Genomic DNA, 21,366 nt, shown 5'->3' on the forward strand with positions numbered 1-21,366 from the left:
CGAGAGACACCTGCAGACCTTCACCAGCGAGGTGTAGGACCCTCTTCCTCGCACTTCTACTGCTTGTCCGGGAAGGTAAAGGCCCGGTTCATCCCGCTCCCTCCCTCGATCCCTTCCCCGCGTCGTCCTCGCCGCCATTTCCGCCCTCCCGGCGGCACCGCCCCCGCGCACGCGCCCTGCCCGCCCCGCCCCGCGCCTGCGCACGCGCACTGCGCTCCCCCCGCCCCGCCGCCGTCCCAGGGTGCAGCGCGGCGGCGGCAGCGGCGGCCGCCATGTTGTGTTAGTTTGTTGTTCTCCGGTGGCGGGAGCGGCGCCCGCACAGAGCTCGGTCCGGGCCCTTCCCCGCCGCCTTCCCCAACTCCCTCCCCGCCTCACCGGGACCCGCCAGGCCGGCGGGCGGGGCCGGGGCGCTGCTGTGACCCGCCGCCGCCCCTTGGGCCGGGCGAAGAGCCATGGCTGCCGCGCTGGGAGGAGGCGCAGGTGGGTGCGCGGGGGCCTCGGCCCGGGGAGCGGGGCCGGAGCGGGGTACGGGGAGCCGCGGGGTCCTGCGGGGCCGCCGGGGATGGGCGCGGGGCGAGGGCGGCGGGTCCCGCGTGGCCGGGGCCGGCGGGGCGGGGCGGGAGCTGCTCCGGCTCCGGGAGGCCCCAGGGCCGCCCATCCTGCCCCTGCGAGCCCAAGTGTCGGGAGCTGATGTGGGAGCTGCTCTGGGCCCTCGGCCGGGGCACGGGCAGGAGCTGCACCCCCTCCGGGAGGCCCCGCGGCCGCCCCTCCTGCCTCTGTTCGCCCGTGTGGCCCATGTGTCGGGAGCTGCTTTGGCTCTTGGCCGGGGCAGGGGTGGGAGGGAGAGCGGCCTCGCCACTCATGGGGACTCTGGGGGAATGGCTGTGCTTTATTTAATGGCGTTCACAGAATCAGCGAGACTGGAAAAGAGCCCTGAGATCAGCGAGTCCAACCCATGACCCAGCACCACTCATTGCCACGTCCAGGCTTTCCTTAAAATACCTCCGGGGTCGGTGGGTTTTCGTTCCCATAGTTTTTACAGGTGCAGGGCATGATTTGTTTAAGTAACATATCTCTCATCCAAGGTGTGGTTATAATTTATTTTACAGACTGTGGTTATAATTCATTTTACAGACTGTCCAGAAGTAGAAGGACTCACTTGCAAGGTGTAAAACGAAGTCAGTGTTTGACCCCAGGACTCTCAGGTGTTTCACTGTCCTTCTGCTTGATTAAAGCCACCTCTACACGTAGCATTTTTAATGACAGCTCAAAGCCCTCTGTGGTTCTAATTAGTATATTAAGCAAACTTTGAAATGAAGATATTTGATTGTGTGATTAAAGAAATGTTTGCCATGGTCACACTGGGGTGTGCTAGAGAGGTACAGTTAAGAGAACATGTCAGTTTCTGCTGCCGTGGGCCTTGATTTCCCTGGGAATAGCAGTTTGGAAAAAGACTGGTCAGAATTGTCATTTGACCCACCTGACCTTGTCTTTACAAAAGTTTGTGGTGATTTAGTCCCTGTAAACTGTCAGTGAGAAGAGTGGTGGCTCACGCCTTGCTCGCTCAGCTCAGTGTTCAAAAGAGTTCCACTGTTACTCTGAAGGATAACAGATAATTGCAGTTACAATTCCTGTGGTAAATGGCACCATACTTAAATGTTACAAAGAAATTCCCAAATGTGGGAGTCCGGATTTGGAAGAAGATGAGGAAGGACAGCACTGGTTGGTAAAGTAGCAGGTATTTAATTATCTTGGGCATTGCTTTAATGGTATTAAACATACTGCAATATAGAAGTTACTTTACAAAAGTATTTGTGCTGATTTTTGTGGTTCAGGTCAGTTCTATGTGATGGAAAAGCAATATTTGGGTTCCGTGTCTGGAAGCTTTTGCGGCATTGCAAGGACAGAGCAATTTAAAGAATGTGCCACTTCTGAAGCATTTTGGTTCCTGTGTTTAAAACTGCTGCGAGTCCCCTGAGCCTGGTTGCACAGGCAGAGGCGCAGGCAGCACCAGACAACCTTCAAAAAAGTGGTGAAGCTGCAGTTTCAAGATGGATTTGTCATTGTTCTTGTTGTAGAGTTGTTTGTGTCTGTTCTTGGATCTGGTCCCCTTCGGCTGAGAGGGCACGAGCAGTTGTTTGTTCAGCGCTAACGCCGCGCTCCTCAGTAAATGGTGGCCAATTAAACACGATCCTTGCCCCATATAAACTGTTTGTTTAGTCTTGGTGAGCTCTGTGCGGCACTTGCTGAATGAAGGAACTCAGAGGTGTCCCACACCTGTGTCCGTGTGACCAGTTGGGGAAAATTCCTGCTTGAAGGTTTTAAACACAGTTTTAAAACTCAGTAAGAAAAGTCTAGAACCTGCAGAAATGGAATGTGGACCTCTTTTTGGAAAGGGACTACTATCTAAAGGCAATAGTGGCAGCATGGGAAAGAAGCTCAGAACTAAGTGGTTGTTTGGTTTAGATGATTTCAGTCATTTAAAGTTTTAAGTGTAGAAAATAAGGTTTGGGATTTAGTTTTTGAATTTTTCATGGCAGGGTATCTCTTTAAAATATGGAGATAACAGCACCCTGGTGTTTTCTTAAAAAAAAAAGGGGCTAATGACTGGCAAATCAGTGCAGAACAGGTTTTGGAAAAAAATTTGTGTTGTTAAGTTGAAGACATTGCAAGGTAACAGTTGACAAAATGAGCTAGTTTTGACTTGTAATGATGCAGATCAAAATTAAACCATCTGTGAGGATATTTTGCAGGGTTGAAAAATGTGAAATGTCTGGCAGTTGAACATTTCAATATATTTGTTGGAAGGAAAGTGATTTGTCTGTTGGACATCGTGTGTGGTCATTTATAATCTTTTAGGCTCTTGGGAAATCCTGGCTTGATTGATAAAAATAAAATATTCATCTGTCCTTCTGTGACCCGAGGTGTTCATGCAGCAAAGCTTTCTAAGGGTGAAGGTGAAGGCTCTTTTGGTGATGTGTTTCACAAACAAACTAGAAAGTTTGCAGGTGATCTGAGATTCCTGGGAGCAGTTCAGTTTCATGTGATGTCACCAATTCTTTCCTTAAGCAGCCTGATTCAGCCTCCCTCCGATTCCAGAGTATCTGTGTGTTGAATCATAGAAATTCGAGGTGGGTGTGTTAGTGATGAAGCACCTCGAGGGCTCAGAGTTGCTCATTAGTTCACAGATAAGGAAAAGACAGCGGTTCCCAAACTTTGATTCAAACTTTCATATAAAAACAGAACCAGAGCAAACATGTTGAATCTTCCTTAAAGGGTGGGTACAAAGAAAAGAGAGGCTTTCTTTTCACAGGGAGTCATGTGGAGAAGACAAAGGGCAATGGCTACAAATTGTACCAGGAGAGGCTTCATTTGATATAAGAAAGACTTTTTTTTTCAGTGGGAACAGTCAATTACTGGGAAAATTTCTCTGGGGACATGATGGAGTCTCCATTACTGGAGGTTTTCAAGCTATGATTGGACAGGGTGCTGGATAATTTATCTCATCTACACTCCTTTTCTCATGGGAGACCAGGTGGTCCTTGAAGGGCCCTTCCAACCTGGACTTATTCTATGATTTAATGATCATTTGTTTATAGTGTAACATAAAAACTGTTCTGTATAGATGCTGAAATTTTTTGTTAGTATTTACTGCAATCAATTTACAGCTAGATTTTAATCTCATGTAGTGTGGAATGGTTACAGGGTAAGTGACAAACCACCACCAGAACAAAGCAAGGAGCTCTTCACTGGCTGCCCTACTGAACTAAGGGAAAACTATTGTAAATTTTCTTACTTTCAGATTAGTTCCCTTCTGATGAACTTCAGTGGCCTAAAAGACTTTTGAGTGTAGATGACCCTGAGATGAGCTCGGTTGGTTAAAACTTGGTTGTAATAATGCCAAGGTCATGGGTTCAATCCCCTATGTGGGCCACTGACTTAAGAGTTGGACTCGATGATCCTGGTGGGTCCCTTCCAGCTCAGAATTGTCTGTGATTCTGTGATGTCCTTGAGGTGTGAATCGTGACAGGCTGGGGTGGAGGAGGAGCTGAGTGGGGCTCCATCAACACTCCCTGCTGGAATCCTGTCCCAAGAGTAACGGAATGGGTGTCTTTACAATCACAAGCCTGTTTTGTTATTCCTCCAGCTTAAACTAAAGGTGTCACCAGTTTGATTTCATTTGAACACACATGATGGTTGCTGATGCACTCTTAGCAATGCAGTGACTTGAAAAACCCCTTGTGAAGCTGTTGATAAAAATTGGAGGGCAGCTTATACTGCTGGCACAGCAAGCACCTCCCTCAGTGCTGTGGGCCACTGTCGAATTCCAAATCTCCAGTGTGACAAATTCAGTGGAACTTGTGCTTCAGGCTATTCAGCAGCGTGTACAGGGGCTGGAAATAGATTCTGTGTTTGTGCCTGGATGAAAGTGGGTGGAGTGCTGGCTGTATTTTTGTCTCTGTGTGTATGGCATCTTACTTTAATAGATGGACTGGTGCAGCTGCTCACAATATTTTAAAGTTATATTGGAATATGCACACACTAAAACTCCTTTAAGTGCTAAGGGTCTTTATAAGGAGTTTGCAGTTCATGGAATTACTAAGATGTTGTACCAAGAACTAGTGCCAGTGTATTGCACTTAATATTGTAGTAAGAGCTACTGCCAAGAAACATTACCACCTCAGTGAGCTTGTGACAGGGAGATTTCCTTTAAACACAACATTTTTGAATCTCTCTATGCTTTTCTGACAAGCTTTCACTGAAAGTCAAGTTCTTCTGAGTGTTCTCTCTTTTCAGGTCATCTGAATTAAACATAACCTTATTATCACTTGTTTTTGCAAGAGCCAAACAAGGCTTTATTGCATCTAATATTAAGCCTCAGATTTTAGGTCACACAGAATTTGTTGTTCAGAATGAAGAGAAAACATGAAATACACTGATCGAGGAGCATGTTGGGCAATTGTTTGGTTGTTATAAATATTTAGTCACCAAATACTTAAAGGCTTCTATGAGTGATTGTTTACCAGTGTGAAGGCTGCATGATGTGTGTTCCTGAACAGATAAACTGAACTGTTCATGTCTGACTGTTGTGTGTTTGTGCATAACGTGGTAGTGGATTGAATGTGATTTTGTGGTGGTGTAGAGGGATTGATTTTCCATAGTGAGTGGGACTGTGCATGGTGGGCTTCATGCCCTGTGAGGTTTCATGAGGACCGTCTGTGTCTGTAGCACAGGTTGGCAACAGAACTCTGCCTCCAGCAGCAGCTGAGTGAAAACTCCTGGTAGCAAATTGTGGCAGCATCTCACAGGGAAAAAACACAGGTCAGAAGGAACTCCTGATTGTAAATCCATGAAGTTCTTTTGCATCACACAGCAAACAGTACCAGAATGTAGTTTGCTGTAGGGGTGTTTTTACAGAGTTTACTCAGGTGCTGAAAATAGAAATTTTTGCAATAACTGAGCTGCATTACCTTTTACAATAAACTACAAAAATATTTTGTAGAAATAAACTATTACATAAAGATAATCTGGTGAGCTGTGTATAATCTGGAGGCTTGTGCTTGAAATGCTGTCAAGCTGTCACGTTTAGTGTTTTGAATATGGTAGATGAAGATGGACACGTTCCAATCAGCATTATTTGGATGACAAACAAGTGGTGTTTTTTCCTCTGGTAAATTACTTTCCCCTCTAGTTTTCTGTTCTTTTTAAAACATTTTTAATAGCTCTCTTACCTATCATGGAATCATATTATAGGATTTGTTTTTATTTTGCCCCAAACAGTGAGGCTTAGTTACCTCAACAAAAGACCTGTTGGGTAAAGAGTGAGTGATACTTTTTTATCCTTTGAGCTGTAGGATCATTGTGACGTCATCATCTTTTGGATGAGGAGAAATCGTCAATGCTTTTTAATGCCTAAAACTGGTATCTTGATAGTGTAATATTGAAATAAACCAAAGTGCAAAATTTTGGACTGTTAAGGTTTGAGGCGGCATGTGGAGAGTGTTCTGGGAAGCTTTCAGGTGTATTTCTGGGGAGACTGATGGTGCAGTCATCAAATGTTTTCCTTAGTCCAGAAGTCTTGGCCATCTCATTGCAGTAAAATACTCCATCTTAGCAACAGTTGCTATGTGGGACTGCATTTTTAGGCTATGTTAGTAACATTTTAAGATGTTAAAAGCTCTGCAGTCTTTCTGCTGATTCATCTTCTATGCCTGTGAGACTGTGTAGCTTAAGACTTCCATTTTACATAGAAAAATTAGCGAAGGTTTTGTTGAAAGGGTGTCCATAGAGTTGGAAGCTGCCATCAGCACGGCCAAGAGGAAATGAGGCTTGTATTTTGTGGATTTCTGGAGGGGATTATCTGTTCTTATTGAACAGGAAAAAATACTCAAGTTCTGAGAATATATCATAAAACCAGAACATAAGCTGTGTAGAACAACTCGCTACACTCCTTTATGCTACACCAGGGTAAGTATAAAGAAAGTAGGAACCTTTTAGTGTGGGGCCCAAGTGTGTTTGTGTTTATTCTGGTTCACACCTGGCCAGAGCCTTGTGAGGCAGCCTGGTCTAACAAAACAGGCAGCATCAGTCTGTCTGCAGCATCCTGAATCTTCTCTGCTGCTTTGATCATGATGGTTTTCCTAGAGCTGCAGGAGGAAGAGTCAGGTGGTGGATTGTTTGGTTTTGGGGTTTTGTTTTCCTCTGTAACTGGCCTGTTCTGCTTGTTTATTCAGGTAATGCTTTTGTGATATTTGATAGGTCTTGTTCAATTCCTTCCGGGGTTTTTTTTGTTTGTTTTTGGTTTTTTGTTGTTTTGTTTTTGTTTTGTGAAGGGGGTTGTGGTTGTTTTTGTTTGGTTGGTTGTTTTTTTCCCAACTTTCTAGTGCTGCCTGGCAAGTAGAGAGGGGCTTAGTGTGTTTCGTGATCACCTCTCAGTGGCTTCCAGTTGGTGACCAGCTGATGCAAACACATCATCCTGGTGAGCTTTGCCAGGAGAGCCAGAACTGCAGGGAGGAGCTGCAGCCAGTGCATTGTGTGTCTTACCAACAATTTGTGTGTGTGGCTGCACTGAGACCACTGGAAGAACTGCAGAACCTCTTCCAACTTCTGCAATAGACATTTTCATGTTTTAAAAGCTTATCTTCATGGATTCCCACTCTCCCTTTTTTTCTTCTTGTCTCCTACACAGTAGTACTGAGAATTTTAATAAAAAATTAATGTTTGGCTGTTGCTCTCAGTGGTTTTGTGCTCTGTGGATACTGAGTTTTCTTGTTTCTGTACAAGTTGATGCTTTACAGCCATTTAACCACCCTTGGCACAAATATTGACTTAACAAGTTTCTCAAGGAGAAACCTTTATAAATCTTATGCTGACTGTTGTTTACTGCTCTGTTCCAATGTTATTGCCTAGACAGGTAGAAGAAGAATGAAACTCTGTGTGGTTTCACAAATGGAGAAAAAAAAAGATGCCTCTGGAAGTCTGTTGGGTATTTGCACTGGAGGTGCAAGGCCTGTGTCCATGGCAGTCCTTGCTGTTTCACAAGTGAGGAAGCTGGCAAGGAATGCTGTTTGTAGATGTGTGACTGTTGTGACCTCCTTTAAAGGAAAGCTACGACCTGCTTTGGGCTCTGGCAGCCCTTAATGTCAAAATGGCATAATTTGTGATGTTCATCGTGTCACCTGTCACAGAACAAATAAACATAAAAAAGGAAAGCTGTCTCCTTGTGTCCCAAAGATCTTTGTGTGTTGAGATGGGGAGAGAAGAGATGAGAAGAGAGAGGCAGTGGGAGCACATGTGGAGCAGTTCTTGCAAGCTGCAGTCACCACACAGTCATTTTTGAGGCTTTGCATCCTGCTAGAGGCAACTTGTGAAAAGGGCCTTGTTGGATGTAATTCAGCTTTGAATTTTGGTAGAAGTTACTTATAAGTAAGGAATGGGGTGTGAGAAATTTGGAGTGGTTGGATGAGCTGGAGGTTCATGATGTTGCTGGAGTGGCAGGGGTTCAGATCCACAGTGCAAATTTGCCAGGAATTTGGACCCTCTTTTGGTATTGTTCTTCTTCTTGATAACAGGTTGAAGCACTTCTATGGCTGTGAAACCTACATATCTGGCCTGCAAAAATGCTCTGAAGTGTACTGAAAACTACATCTTTTTGCTGTAGAGAGATTTACAGAGAAGTGTTTGGTGTGTGATTTCCTGTTCTCTATTAAATCTGGCTCATATGAAGGTCTCACTGAAAGAATTGTGTACCAGGAGCTGAGATCTTCTAGTGCTGTTGGTTTATGGTGCAGCTCTTTAGTTCTAATGTGGTGCCTGACATGAAAAAATATATTTTGCAAGTCAGCAGGCATTGCTTGAAAAAAAGTGAGTCTTCCTGATGGTGATCGTTGTCTTGAGCTGTGTGAGTCAATGCATGGACACTTGTAATTTGGGTTCCTGCCAAATCAGTAGCTTTACTTTTAAAAAATAATCATTGGCAGTGGTTGCAGGAAGTCAGTGCATTACAGCGGTCCAGCTGTAGGAACAGGGGCAGGGCAGGGTAGCTGTGCCCTTAGAATGTCCATGCACCAGGACAGTCACTGCAGTGTGGTTTGGAATGACCATAAGGAGAGCAAGGTGGTCTGTTTTTCAGAGACCATAAAATTGGATAATTTAGCATTCAGGAGGAAGATGGAAATGCTTATGTATATATGGCTTTTTTTTCCCTGTGGGTGACATAGGAATTGGAATAGAAGTAGGTTGTGATATGTAGGTGTTTTGAGTAGAAAAAGGTTAAACAACTGTTTCAATGGTGTTGGCCAATGCAAGTGAGTTTAAATATGAAAGATAAGTTAAAACATAAACTTACCTGTAGATAGTAAAGAACGTGATCAAGGGGAAATATTTCTTACCTAGGCTTTCAGAACAGAAGAGTTGCCACACTTGTCATGTTGCATCATAATTCATACTGAACAGTCTTTCATAGCTATTTTTGACTGAAAGTGCTTGAAGATCTACACTTTCACTTTTTAATGATTTTGCCTCCTTTTAAACTTCTGTCAGTCACTAACACCAGTATTTTGATAACATGGAGTGAAAAGTGAATAGGTTTGTCATGGCATGTGGGGAATATTCACTGAAGGATACTGGGCTGAGTTTAAAGTGTTGAAGATGGATTGGGTTTTGAAGGTTCATTAAAGAAATCAAACAAACACAAACCCCCCCAACTGAATAAAACAGTTGTGTGGCATTGTACTTGGTCGGAGTTGAATGCAAACAGAGTCAGGAGGATGAGTGGCTGTAGCATCTTAGTGATCACCAATTCAGGCTGTCAGACTGCAGGGACTGGATTGCTGAGCCTCCTGTATTTTGCAGACCATTAAACTCCAGCAGTTTCCCCCGTGTTGAGTAACTTCTGTTTGCTCATTTGTTTGATTCTTGGTGAAGTCATTACAATGTTTGGAAAGAGAGTGGATCCAGATGAGCATTCCCTGTTGGGCTGTAGCCAGAGGATGGGGGAGTGAGGGTTCAGTGTTTCTGAGAGTATGTGCTTCCAGTTTACAGAGGACAAGATAGGATGCCTGCAGAGCAGATGACCTTTGCATTTTTGTGCAGAGAAATGGAAGATTTAATATTTTTAAGTAATGAAATTGTCATTTGCAAACTAAGCTATGCAAGATGATCTAGTAGGCTAAAGTAAGGGTACTTCTTGAGAGAAATATGTGGAGCCCCAGTTGTGTCTTGGAAGGCGTGTGCCTGCTCAGGCACTCGGTGTAACCTGCCTCAGTGACTGCTCGTGGTTTTACTGCCCCACCTGACTGCCCTCCCCTGTTTGAAGTTGCTGGACTGACCTGCCTGAGGTTTCCTCCTATTTTCAAAGTGCCTTTGCAGGCTTGATAGTGATGAGCTTGTGGCCCAAAAGGCAGGTGGAGATTTCGCAGATACTGTTCCCTTCACCTCCAGTACATCCCAGTTTTGTGCATTCTGGGAAGCTCCTGTCTCTGGATTGACCTTCATTGGCAAAATTTTCCAGTGGTCTATCTCATACTCTATTTTTTCCTTGAGTAATCCTCACCTCAGCAGTGGGCAAAGGGAAAGCTGTGTAGTACATTGGGGAGTTTTTTAATTATTGAAACATGGGGGTGTTGGTTGACAGTGGCTGAACATGAGCCAGCAGTGCCCCAGGTGGCCAGGAAGGCCAGTGGCATTCTGGCCTGTGTGTGTGGCCAGCAGGACGAGGGCTGTCGTCATCCCCCTGAACTCAGCACTGGTGAGGCCACAACTCAAGTCCTGTGTTCAGTTTTGGGCCCCTCACTTCAGGAAAGACATTTTAATCACGGAATCACAGACTGAGTTGGAAGGGACCCACAGGATCATCGAGTCCAACTATTAAGTCGATGGCCCACATAGGGGATTGAACCCATGACCTTGGCATTATTATAACCAAGTTTTAACCAACTGAGCTGATCTCACATGGAGGTGCTGGAGTGTGTCCAGAGAAGGGCAGTGGAGCTGGGGAATAGTGTGGAGCACAAGTCTCATGAGAAGCAGCTGAGCAAACAGGGGGGTGTTGGTCTGGAGAAAAGGAGGCTCAGGGAAGACCTTCTTGCTCTCTGCTCCTTCCTGAAAGGAGGGTGTGGACAGGTGAGGGGGAGGCTCTTCTCCCAGGTGACAAGGGACAGGACAAGGAAATGGCCTCCTCAAGTTGTGCCAGGGTATGTTTAGATTAGATACTAGGAAAAAGAAATCACGGAAAGGTGTTACATGAAAAGGAGGGACAGAAATGCAAAGATTTCTTGTGCCGCCTGTATTAATATAAAGTTATTAGCTCTAAACATCCTTGGAACAATCAAAGCTTTATGGGCCCAGCACTGCCTGTCTAACAATGGACAGAACACAGGCTGGAAAGGTTTGTGACCTTCCTGTCAGGACCACACTTTAGCCAGGGAGAACTTATTATGTAAAAGCATCTCCAGAATATCGAAGTCTTATGAACCCAACACTGCCTGTCAAACAATGGACAGCACACAGGCTGGAAGAGTCTTCAACACTCTGCTATGAGGACCACACTTAATAGCAAAAAAAAAGACCTTTCTCCACAGCAGCTCCCAAAATAACTTTTATTAATACAGTATGCGACAGTTGTTGTGGGTTTTGTGTTGCAGGTGATAACGTTTAGCTGCATGATTGTATTTAATTGATGACCAAAAACCCCAAAAGAAACCAGCACAAAACACGTTCTGGAGAGACAAGCACACCAAATTCAAGTTTCTAGAACCCCCCCAGTCACACAGAGCGACAAAGTGACCTGCTGACCACCTTCTCTGTAGGGCAAAGCAAGAGGAAAGAATGTAGCTGTTTGCCATTAACAAATATGTTAAAAGAAGGGAACTACGTACCTTAAAGAAACAACAACTAATATAAAGTAAAATACATACTTAGTAAGTCACAAGGTGTAAAGCAAGTTAGAATTATTAGTATTAAAGTAGCTAAACACAGTTAGTAAACAAGGTGCCTTTAGAGTAGAAATATACCCCAGTGAAATTAGTGAAATTATCATCAAAGTAGCTGTGAGGTAAAAGTGAAAGCATATTATAGCAATATAAGGTAAGATACAAGGTATAGGCATTGTAAGAGAGTAAAGTATAAGATATAAAATACAGAGAGTACGTGTTTTTCTCACCATTACATTGTCCAAAGGTGTGAGGAGACAGGGCAGCTGCTCTCAGCTACCTTCACAGAGACCATGGCATTACTCCCTGGTTTTTTGCTCATGCCCAATTTCTTTTATACCTTTCTTTTTCTCTTAGGTGGTTTGAGTGGCTTTAGTCAATAATTGGTTTTGGGGTGATAGCATAGGCCTGAAGGGCTCCCTGTGTTAGAAGATACGCAGTGGATGGCCATGTCATCTTCACAAGACTCCATCCTTTGTTAATCTTATCAGTCTGGCTTTAGCACTTTTGGAAAGCCACTGGGATGTCTGTCCTCTGAAGTGGTTCTGGGAGCACCCCTGTAGAGGGCTGAGATGTTTTCCCTCAACTCATCAGGAGTTTATCAGGGCTGTCGCCCCACAAAAGGGTTGTAAAAGCATTGGAACAAACTGCCCAGGGAAGTGTGGATTCCCCATCCCTGGAAGGGTTTCAGATAATGTGTGGATGTGGCACTTGAGGACATGGTTTAATGGTGGATGTGGTTGGTGGTGCTGGGTTGCCAGTTGGACTTGGTGATATTAAAGGTCTCTTACAACCTTAATGGTTCAGTCATTCTGTGTTGGGTATTTGCTTTCCTCATGTTGACTGGAAAGGTAGGAAAAGGTATTTTTGCCTCTTGTGAGCGCTCACACCCCTCCCCATAAAATCCCGTCTGCGCGGTTGCTTTGGAAACCTTTCATTTCAGTAAGAATTATTTAACATAATCCCCTTCTTTACAGATGATGACTTTGATCAGTTTGATAAGCCTGGTGCAGAAAGGTCTTGGAGAAGAAGAGCTGGAGATGACGACTGGGACAGGTAGATAGAATGTTTTCATGTTCAGTTTCTGTATGCTGAATTGCGTTGCTGTTTTCCCATTCTGGCATTTTGTATTCCAACATTTAGAGCAGGGCACATTTAGATACTAATGAAGATGTTGGTTGTTTTGCATCTGTCAGCCGATGCTGGATCTGCCAAATGTGCACTTGCCTTGAGGAATACGAAGCACTGCGAACAGATACCATTTAAAATTGGATAAATACAAAGTATTTGTGGTGTGTAATTTTGCAATTGATGTCCTGGTTTTCCTTTTTAAATATTTAGTAGATCTTAGTGCTCTAAATACTTAGAATTTGCTAGTGCTTGAATTTGCTCAACTTAAGGAAAAGGAATATTAAAAATTAACTAGATGTTTAAATTCTTATCCTCAAAGTTCTACTTCAGTTTTTCATTGGGGAGAGTAGCAGAGCTTAGGCATGGGCTTCTTCATCAGTGTGGCTGTTGTAAAGATTTAGAAATGTGTGTGCTCTTGGTTTTTTGCAGGGAGAATAAGTGTGGGGTTTTTATGGGAAAGGAATCTGGCTGGGAAAGGAATCTAGCTGCTGGCTAGACTTCTCTGTTCTTTCTGGGAGAAAACTTATTTCTGTTACTTTTCTAGGATTCCTTTTTAGTAACAGACTTGTTCAGATTTTGCCAGTGGTTTTCACTGTAAAAGGCAGAAATATTCACAAACTCTTCCAAATAGATTTCTGTCTTCTCTAATAACCACTCAAATGATTGTAGTAAACAAATTTTATTCTCAGAGCTCAGCCCTTGGGGTGAATCAACTGCTCCACAATTGTTGTCATTCCAGAGAGATTAGTTTCCTTTTCCATGCTTTTCTGCTGGTTTAACTGGGTAGTTTTCATTGCTCTGGAGGCAAGGATGTGGCTAAGGAATTTGGACAGTAGCTCCAGCATACAGGAGGGTGTTGTGCTGTTTGCTGCTCAGGAGTCTCTGCTGCTCTCTGTCAGGCCAGCACAGCTGTTTGAGGGTTGGATGGGGAACCGCACCAAGGAACTGCTCTGGATTGAGAATGTAATTAATGTAACTTGTCCAGGCTGGGTCACTGCACTGCGCTATCTCCCAGTCCCAGGTCTGGATATTCAGAACCCCTAAAATCAGTGTTAGAGGGAAAGTGTTTTGTATTAATGTTTTTTGAACTTTTTGCCTTTGCTGACTTTGTGGTGTGAATAGGTGAGCACTTAAATGCTGACTAGTCACAGTTGCTTTTAGCTGTCCTTCTCATCTCTTCAGGAAATGTGGGGGAGTCAGGCAGCTCAGGAGTTTTAAGCTTATTCCCAGTGGTAAACTCCCTGCAGCAAAGCTGTTTTGATAGGACTTGAGAGAGGCTTTAGAGTATTTTCACTAAGCTAAGACTTTGAGGCACACCAAGATTCAGTTTCAGGAAAAAGAAATAATTTGTGTTTATTAATACTTGCATATAATTTAAGATAGATGATCAAAAATTCAATTGTTTGCTCAGTGAAATTGTAGGAGAAGTGGTTTCAGGGGCAGAGTGGAAGATTCTAGAGCTTCATTTTGTTCTTCATTTAAGAAATTTTTTTGCAACTGTATCTAATAGAATATTGTTTACACTTGTTGGAATGTTTTTTAAATACTATTACTCTTTTCAGATTGCCAAGTTGTCTTTGGGAATGTTAATCCTGTGGGTGTCTTGGCAATTACAAATGCTGCCCATGGACACGTTGCCTGATGTAACTGTGCAAGGTTTTTACCTACTGGCCTAATCTTGAAGATGGAAAAAAGGCTGAACTAATGCAGTGGCCTTGGGGTGTTTCAATCCTTCGTGCTTTATTTGGCAACCAAAGTCCTATTTTGGGGGGAAATGAGGGAGTTCTGCTGTGAGTGTCTTGATCAACCAGCAGCTTTTTCTGTTACTTGACTGAGTCCCATTCCCCAGTTATTTAAATAATTGTGCATTTCAGATATCTGTCCCTTCACTGGAGATTGATAACTGAGAGCTGGGATAACTTTGCTCTTGGAGAATTTTTCCCATTACATTTTTTTACGAGTTCTTTTCCAGAAACATTTGTGTCCTTGCTGCTGCTCATGTTTAATGAGTCATGCTCGTGAAATTGGAGGCCAGAAAGGGCCAGTCTGACGTCTTTATCACGGGCTGTTAATTTGTACATTTATTTCTTTGGGTAACCCAAAGCTTGGGTTTGGGAAAAACATGGAATTCTGCTGCTCTCCTTCAGGATGACAGGAATGATTTAGGAGTTCATTTTTGCTGAAATTCACTTGTTCTGACCCTTCCCAAGAGTACTCATTTCTCAATGATGGCAGAAAACTTCACACCTTTTGTTATCTTGTCTTTTTTATTATTTTCTTTATTTAATGAGCTGAATTTGTCACTGAGGGGAATGTTAGGTATTGGAAGTTGACAAAGCTAAAGGAAATGGGTCTATTTCTTGTGAGAGCACTGGACCCTTAGATTACCTTAACCCAAAATTTCTTAGTACTGTGGTTTTAGAAACTTTTGTGTCTTGATAGTGATGGTGAATTGACTGTGGAACTGTTACAGATATTTTATTCCAGGTCCATTTATTTTATGTGGCTTTGTGTGATAGCAGATTGCAACCATTCACTTCTGTCTGTTTTTCTAAGATAGCCTCAGATATTTTCGTATTTAGGGCTTTTTGTATGTTTTGTCTCCTTGTGAGTTTTTTGTTGTTTTTTTGTTTGTTTGTTTTTTTAAAGGTCAGATTCAGGTACTTCTGGTTCCTCTTCTTTCTGATAGATAACTTCAGACACAGCTCTTTTACAAACCTTGAGATAGTACAGCTTTACTGTGCAGGCTTTTCATTGTTACTTTGTTTATTCAAAAGGTTATGCTCATTTTAATTTTATTAATGAAAATACTGAATGACATTTAATATTTGAGAGGTTTACAACAGCATCCTGTGAAAGACTTTTGGTTTTGATAGAAGCTTGATTTATGTTCTAGTGCTAATTTTTTGACTGCCAAGCAGTAAGCCAAAGCTTGTAAAATGTAGAATATGTGTGCATTTACCTGCATTGTTAATTGCTAATCTTTTACTAAAAAATCACATCAAGGATGTTTTTAGTACTGTGTTAAATAGCCATAACTGTGTTTAGAAAATTAATTTGATATTTCACATTCTTTTCTATTCCATTTTTTAATCTGAATTTCTTACTTCCTGAACTTGTTTTTTGCCTTTGAATGCTGCTGTAACACAGACTCTTGCCATCCTTTGGAATTTTTCTGGTGCAGATTTATTAGAGGCTGTCAGTGAAGGCCCACAGTGCTGGGAAGTATTTTCAGACACTTTGGTGCATTTGTCAGATTACTGGCATTGAAGAGGTTAGTGATTTTTTTGGAGACAAAATTGGAGTAGGAAATGCTTCTGCAACCATTTCTGTTAGGCAGAGTTTCCTGTCTCTGAAATAAAGGTCTTAAATTCTATTCAGTTTGCTCTTTGCAGTGTGTCATACATTTTCTGTCCCAATTTTTGTTTAATATTATATTAAGCACAAAAGAGTTTGTTAATGTTCAGTCATTCCTGGAACTATTTGAGATCAGTAACCCTGGATAAATTCTGTGTTCTGATGACAGTGTCCTATTTAGGGCTGATTTGGTGTATCATCTGTTCTTTCCTAGCCCACAGGATTTTTATTCTTACCCCCACTCCATGTTGTCTGTGCAGTAACTGGCTCTGGAAAAGACACATCCATCTGCAAGAACAACTGTTAGCAGTGACTTGTGTCTTGGGATTGCATTCCTATTTTCAAGTATTTACCATATAGTCCTAAGGAAATTTACACAAATTCCTATTCTGTTCATGTAGCACGTTCCCACTTTGTAGGATTTCATTGTTAGGTAGTATCTAAGGCATGGGGGTTTTGTTCATTTGCTTTGTTGTTGTTTTTTGTTGTGTTTTTGCTTGTTAGTTTTGGTTCAATTTTTCTGTTTTTTTTTAAGGTGTGCAGGTAGAAGTGTCAAATTACAGCTCATATTTCAATGCACTGACGTTTAAGTGTTGATGTGCATATTCTAATACATGCAATTGTCTATAAAAAGTGTTTATTATCGAAGGGGGAATCTCCTTATTCCTTGATATTTCTTTCTCCTTATGTCACTTGATATTTCTTTCACTGAAGGGAGAATGAGTTTAGCAGTTGTTCTAAAGTTTGACCAACCTGGACTGTAGTTCTTTGTGTTGAGTTTTATTTATGGAGCAGCTGCTGTGTGATGGCAGAGGTTTGTAAGCCAGGTATTTCTGTGCTTCCTGAATTCTTAGGCACAATTATAAAAATGGTGAAACATGCATCTGATTTTTGTCACCCTACAGATGACTGTTTGACCTTACCCTCAACTTGAGGGTGAGAAAGGAGGAAGTATTTAGGGAAAATCTAGGCCTAAGCTTGGCCTTTGGGAAGGATCCAGGCTCCCAAGCCAGCTGGACTCCCACCCACCTTTCTGAGGTGCATCTTGGGCCACGTGGTGACCTGTAGGCTGGATCTTGCCAACAAGACATTCCCATCTCACTTCCTTCCTCCCCGGGGAGCTGGAAATCAGCAGTTTGGACAGAGTAGCCTTGAAGTGGAGGATCTGGAATGGGGACCTGACTGTGTTTGGCCTGGCTGTGCCTGCATTTTGGCTACATTGCTGTGTTCTTAATTGTAGAGATATGGAAGGGAGAGCATATGGAAATGAAACCACAGCAGACATTTAATACATGGGGTCTCTTGTTTAGCTGAAAATATGTATCTCCTCCTAAAAGGAAGGGCTTGTGCAGACTTTGTGGCAGTTCTCCTCATGTATCCTATAAAGTGTGAAGAAGTCGGGGCCTCAGAGAGGTCTGTAAAGATGAGGTAGGGCTGAAGCAGGAATGCACCTAACATTCAGGCAGGCCAGGCAAAAGGGGAACACCCAAGAGATAAGGCTTGAGGCTCATCCAAAATAGGGCAAAATATGCATACATAGGAATAAAACAGAACAAGCCGCCCTGAAGAAAGAAGATAAGGATTTCACAGCATCATCTTTGGCAGAACCCATCTTAAAGTCAGCAAAAATCAAGCAAAGTTGAAAAGTTCACTGAGGATGAGGAGCTGAGATATGACCCCCACCAGATGAAGTAAGAGGAACTCCCACCATAATATTCCTCAAAAAGGACGACTCCTCCCCGACTCTGCCTGAACTCCACCTGCTATGAATATTATACTCAAGTGTTGCAATAACCTGAATATGCGTGCAAAAATGATGTAACCTGTCACTGAAAATGTGTAAATACTGTAGCTCTGCACTGATGACTGTGGAGCTCTTTTGTCCGATGCTAATCGGAGGGCTCCCCAACGTTGCATCAATAAAATACCTTTACTGTTTATGGACTAAAACCCTGTCTCTAAACAGTTTTATTCTGCCTCTTTGGGCATCAAGTGTTTGATTCTGTTTTCTAAGGTTCAGCTTTTTACATTTTTTACTGTTTTCCAGTGAACTTGATGATGACTTACTTGGAGAGGACTTGTTAACGGGAAAAAAGGTAAGAGATGTGCATTAAAGTGAATTGTTACAGGTATTAAAATGGAAATGTTGTTCAACTTGGCCCCTTCAGGTATTTGGTTTGGTCTCCTGTTTTTTAAAATCACCTCCTCAAAGCCTGACAGCCACAGGTACCTCAGATCTGCCCCAATGCCAGAGCTCTGCACCCAGGGTTGTTTCCTTTTGTGAAATACCTCCAGGTGTGGCTTTTAGAAAAATTGTTTTTTTCTTGAGATAGTATTTCTTCTCATAAGACATGGTTCAAAAAGGAGATGGTTCTCAAAATTAGTTTATCTGTAGCTCATATTGACTTAACAATTGGGGGGGAAAAAAGGCAGAACAAGAAAACCCAATTAGGCCTTCTGAGTGCTGATCAGCATGCTGGAGAATTTAATTCATGTGCCAGTTCCCTGGCTATTAAAAGTCACATGTCAAAATAGCAGCAGTATTTACCAGAGAGTAAACAAAAAGGCAGTCAGTGGTGTCTGCTAAAGATCACAGTGTGCACAATCTGCTTTGCTTTGTCTGACTAGTAGGCAGAGGGTTTCCCCTTTTACAGTGAGAGGAAAAACACGGGAGCAGCTGGAACTGGAGAACATTAACAAGTTCTCAGCGTGTCTGCTCTGGTCTCCTCATGCTGATACCCATTTCCAAAACTCAGCTGTGTGAAAAGAACTGTGTGTTTGGATTGTCAGATATCTGCAGGAGAAGACAGGATTCCTGTTTGAGAAATCAAACTGACTAGTCACCTCTCTCTATATTTTATCTGCTACATGAACTCATTTAGAAAGTAGTTTTTAAAGTTTTGGTTGGAGATGAAAAGGTTTGCAAAGAAACACAGATCTCTTAAGGGTAGAGTTTTATTTGATGTGGCTTTTTTATAACCACACTCTGTATGTTGCAAATAAGCTGCTAGAAATTATTCTGTAAGAATTCCCTATTGAAGGTGTGCAGTTCCTTAGTCTCATGTAGTGGTTTGAAAATGAAAATAAAATTCCAGGAATTGCAGACATGTGTTATGCAGTTATCAAAAACATAAGCAATTAACTTTGTTTATGTCTTTGTTGTTGAAATGAGAGTTGATAAAACCACTTGCTTATCTTAAAAATTATAAATTTGCCTGTGTGAATACTAAGCAGTACTATATTCTCCAAAATATTTTTTCTTGTGCTTTTTCTATTCTTTCTTTTCAGTTTGCCATGTTATAGGGCAGTATCTGTGGGTATGGAATTATATGGTGGAGTAATTATAGATTTCTCAGAAAGTTTTTCCTGAGCTATTTAGGGTAAACTACCTTCTACTTAATCTCTAGATAAATCCACCTTTGTATAACCTTCCTACCTCTTACTTAAGGGGTTGGAAATGCTGCTTAGCAAATCTGCAGTTATCTTTTCCTACTGGGTAATTATTAAAAAACCCAAAATTTGACAGACAAATTATGAGGGGTACAGAAAAGACACAGTATTTGCTTCAATTTTTTTTTCTTCACTTACAAAGTAGTCATGATTTTCAGTTTTCTTCACATGACTGTATCATTTTCTCCAGTCTATCTCTGGTCTCTAGAAATTGCAGTAACTTCATGCATTATCTTGACTTGCCTATTGCATCAAGGTCACAAGGCCATGAACTGGAGCTAACCTTCCTTCCTTCCTGGTCTTTAAGTGAGTTGTCATCTTTGGCTGTATTTGAGAATGGATCAGGGAAAAATAGAGAAGGAAATTTGCAAACTCAAATCTTCATAAGATTGTCAGAGATGTATTTTAAGGTTTGTTGTCTTGTGTATTTTTGTCATCAAATTAGGTAATTTCCTTGGAGGTGTTGTCTTAGTCTGGGTTGTGTTCTTCTGAAAAAAATACTTAGTGTTCAGAAGTTTCAGTAGTTTGAGTACCTAACGAGTTAAAAGTTTCTATCTTTTGTGTTCATGATTGACTTTTTCTGAAACCTAGAATCAATCAGACTTGTCAGATGAGGAGCTGAATGACGATCTTCTGCAAAGTGACAATGAAGAGGAACAAGAATTTCGGTATTTCTTTCCTAAATCTTGTTTTGGATAATTCAGAGCTATTAATGACTACTGCAACTGGTAACAGATAACTAGCAAAGAAAGTTACTGCTATACACTTAAAATGGTTTTGGTTTTCACTTAGCCAGTGACAAAAATGTACAGAGCGTTGTTCTTTGCAGCCTCAGTATTGTTGTAAGCTTCCTTCTCCTGTAAAGTCCCTTTCTGCCATCTTTCCTTGAAAAATATCTTACCTTCTAAATCCCTGAGGAGGGGAATTACACACTTGGCAGGGCTTTATCTGTGGCTTAACTATTTGTGTCCAATTACACAGCAGAAAATTTTGAGCAGAGTTTATAGGCTGGGGCAGGTACTTTGTGGGAGTTCACTGAGGATCCTGCCCTGTGAATACTCTGGTGCTGCAGCTCCACAGCTGACCCATGGGCGCGACAACTCTAAATGAGTGCCTTGTTTTTACTTTTCAAGCTGGATTGAAGCAGAAGGGAAGATGCTTGTCATGCCAGAGTGATGCAATACCTCTGCTGCTTTTAATGGCCTGTGTGTTTTTCCAGCTTTTCCTTTATTTATTGCGTGCTGCACCGGGCATGTCACATGGAGGGGTATGGATGTATATATAACATACCTAGGTACCTCTGTATCTCTGAGGTCTCCTGTCTTCTGCCATAATCAGGGTAAGGAGTCCTGTCCCTGTGTTGGACTGATGGTGGTGTGATAAAACACTCCAACTATCAATCTCTCCATTGGCTACTGTTTTATTGCCTGCAGGAGTGAGGGCTGGACTATTCCCTTCAAACTGGGGAATCCCAGTTGGTCCTTGCTGTTTCTGCACACTCCTTGAGACCTCTGGACAGCAGGGATGGCTGTGTGATCACATGAGTGATGAGAAAGAGCAATAATAGTGCTCAGTGGAAGGAGGTTCTGTAGACAAGTTTTGCATTTTTAGCAGTTTTATTGCCAGAGAGTGAGAGCCTTTCCCTTCTGCTATTTTCATTCAACATGCTTCTGTATTTGGGAGGGTAATGATAATCCTGCATCATGTCTTCATTTTTGTGTTAAATCTTCTCCGTCTTAGAGATGCAAATAGCTCAGAGCTGCCTGAATCTTACTGTCCCAAATGTAGGAAAATGGTGAATAATAGGAATGGAACTTAAAAAAACCCTAAAAATATCTTTTCTTTCCTTATACCCAGAGCCCTCAAATAAAGAAGAGTTCCCCTGTTCCACTTTCCTAACTAGTCTGCAGTTGGTTGGTTGCTCTTCTACGTGTTGATGGCACTAGCTGTTGTAAACAGTAAATTCTGAGCTTTGCCTGCAGATTATAAATTTGTC

General features: G+C 42.3%; 1 protein-coding gene across 5 annotated transcripts in view; it reads left to right on the forward strand.

Annotated features, from left to right (window-relative positions):
* The first annotated feature begins 242 nt into the window (after positions 1-242).
* RBM33 (RNA binding motif protein 33) overlaps positions 243-21,366 on the forward strand; it is a 103,315-nt gene continuing 82,191 nt past the window's right edge. For all 5 annotated transcript variants that reach the window (XM_071560965.1, XM_071560966.1, XM_071560967.1 and 2 more), the window contains exons 1-4: positions 243-480; positions 12,410-12,488; positions 17,968-18,016; positions 19,962-20,038. In XM_071560965.1, the coding sequence (XP_071417066.1) occupies positions 453-480; positions 12,410-12,488; positions 17,968-18,016; positions 19,962-20,038 (233 nt within the window). In that variant the 5' untranslated portion in view covers positions 243-452. The remainder of the gene's footprint in view (positions 481-12,409; positions 12,489-17,967; positions 18,017-19,961; positions 20,039-21,366) is intronic.

The sequence above is a fragment of the Pithys albifrons genome, chromosome 7, assembly GCF_047495875.1.
Source record: "Pithys albifrons albifrons isolate INPA30051 chromosome 7, PitAlb_v1, whole genome shotgun sequence".
Lineage (NCBI taxonomy): Eukaryota > Metazoa > Chordata > Aves > Passeriformes > Thamnophilidae > Pithys > Pithys albifrons.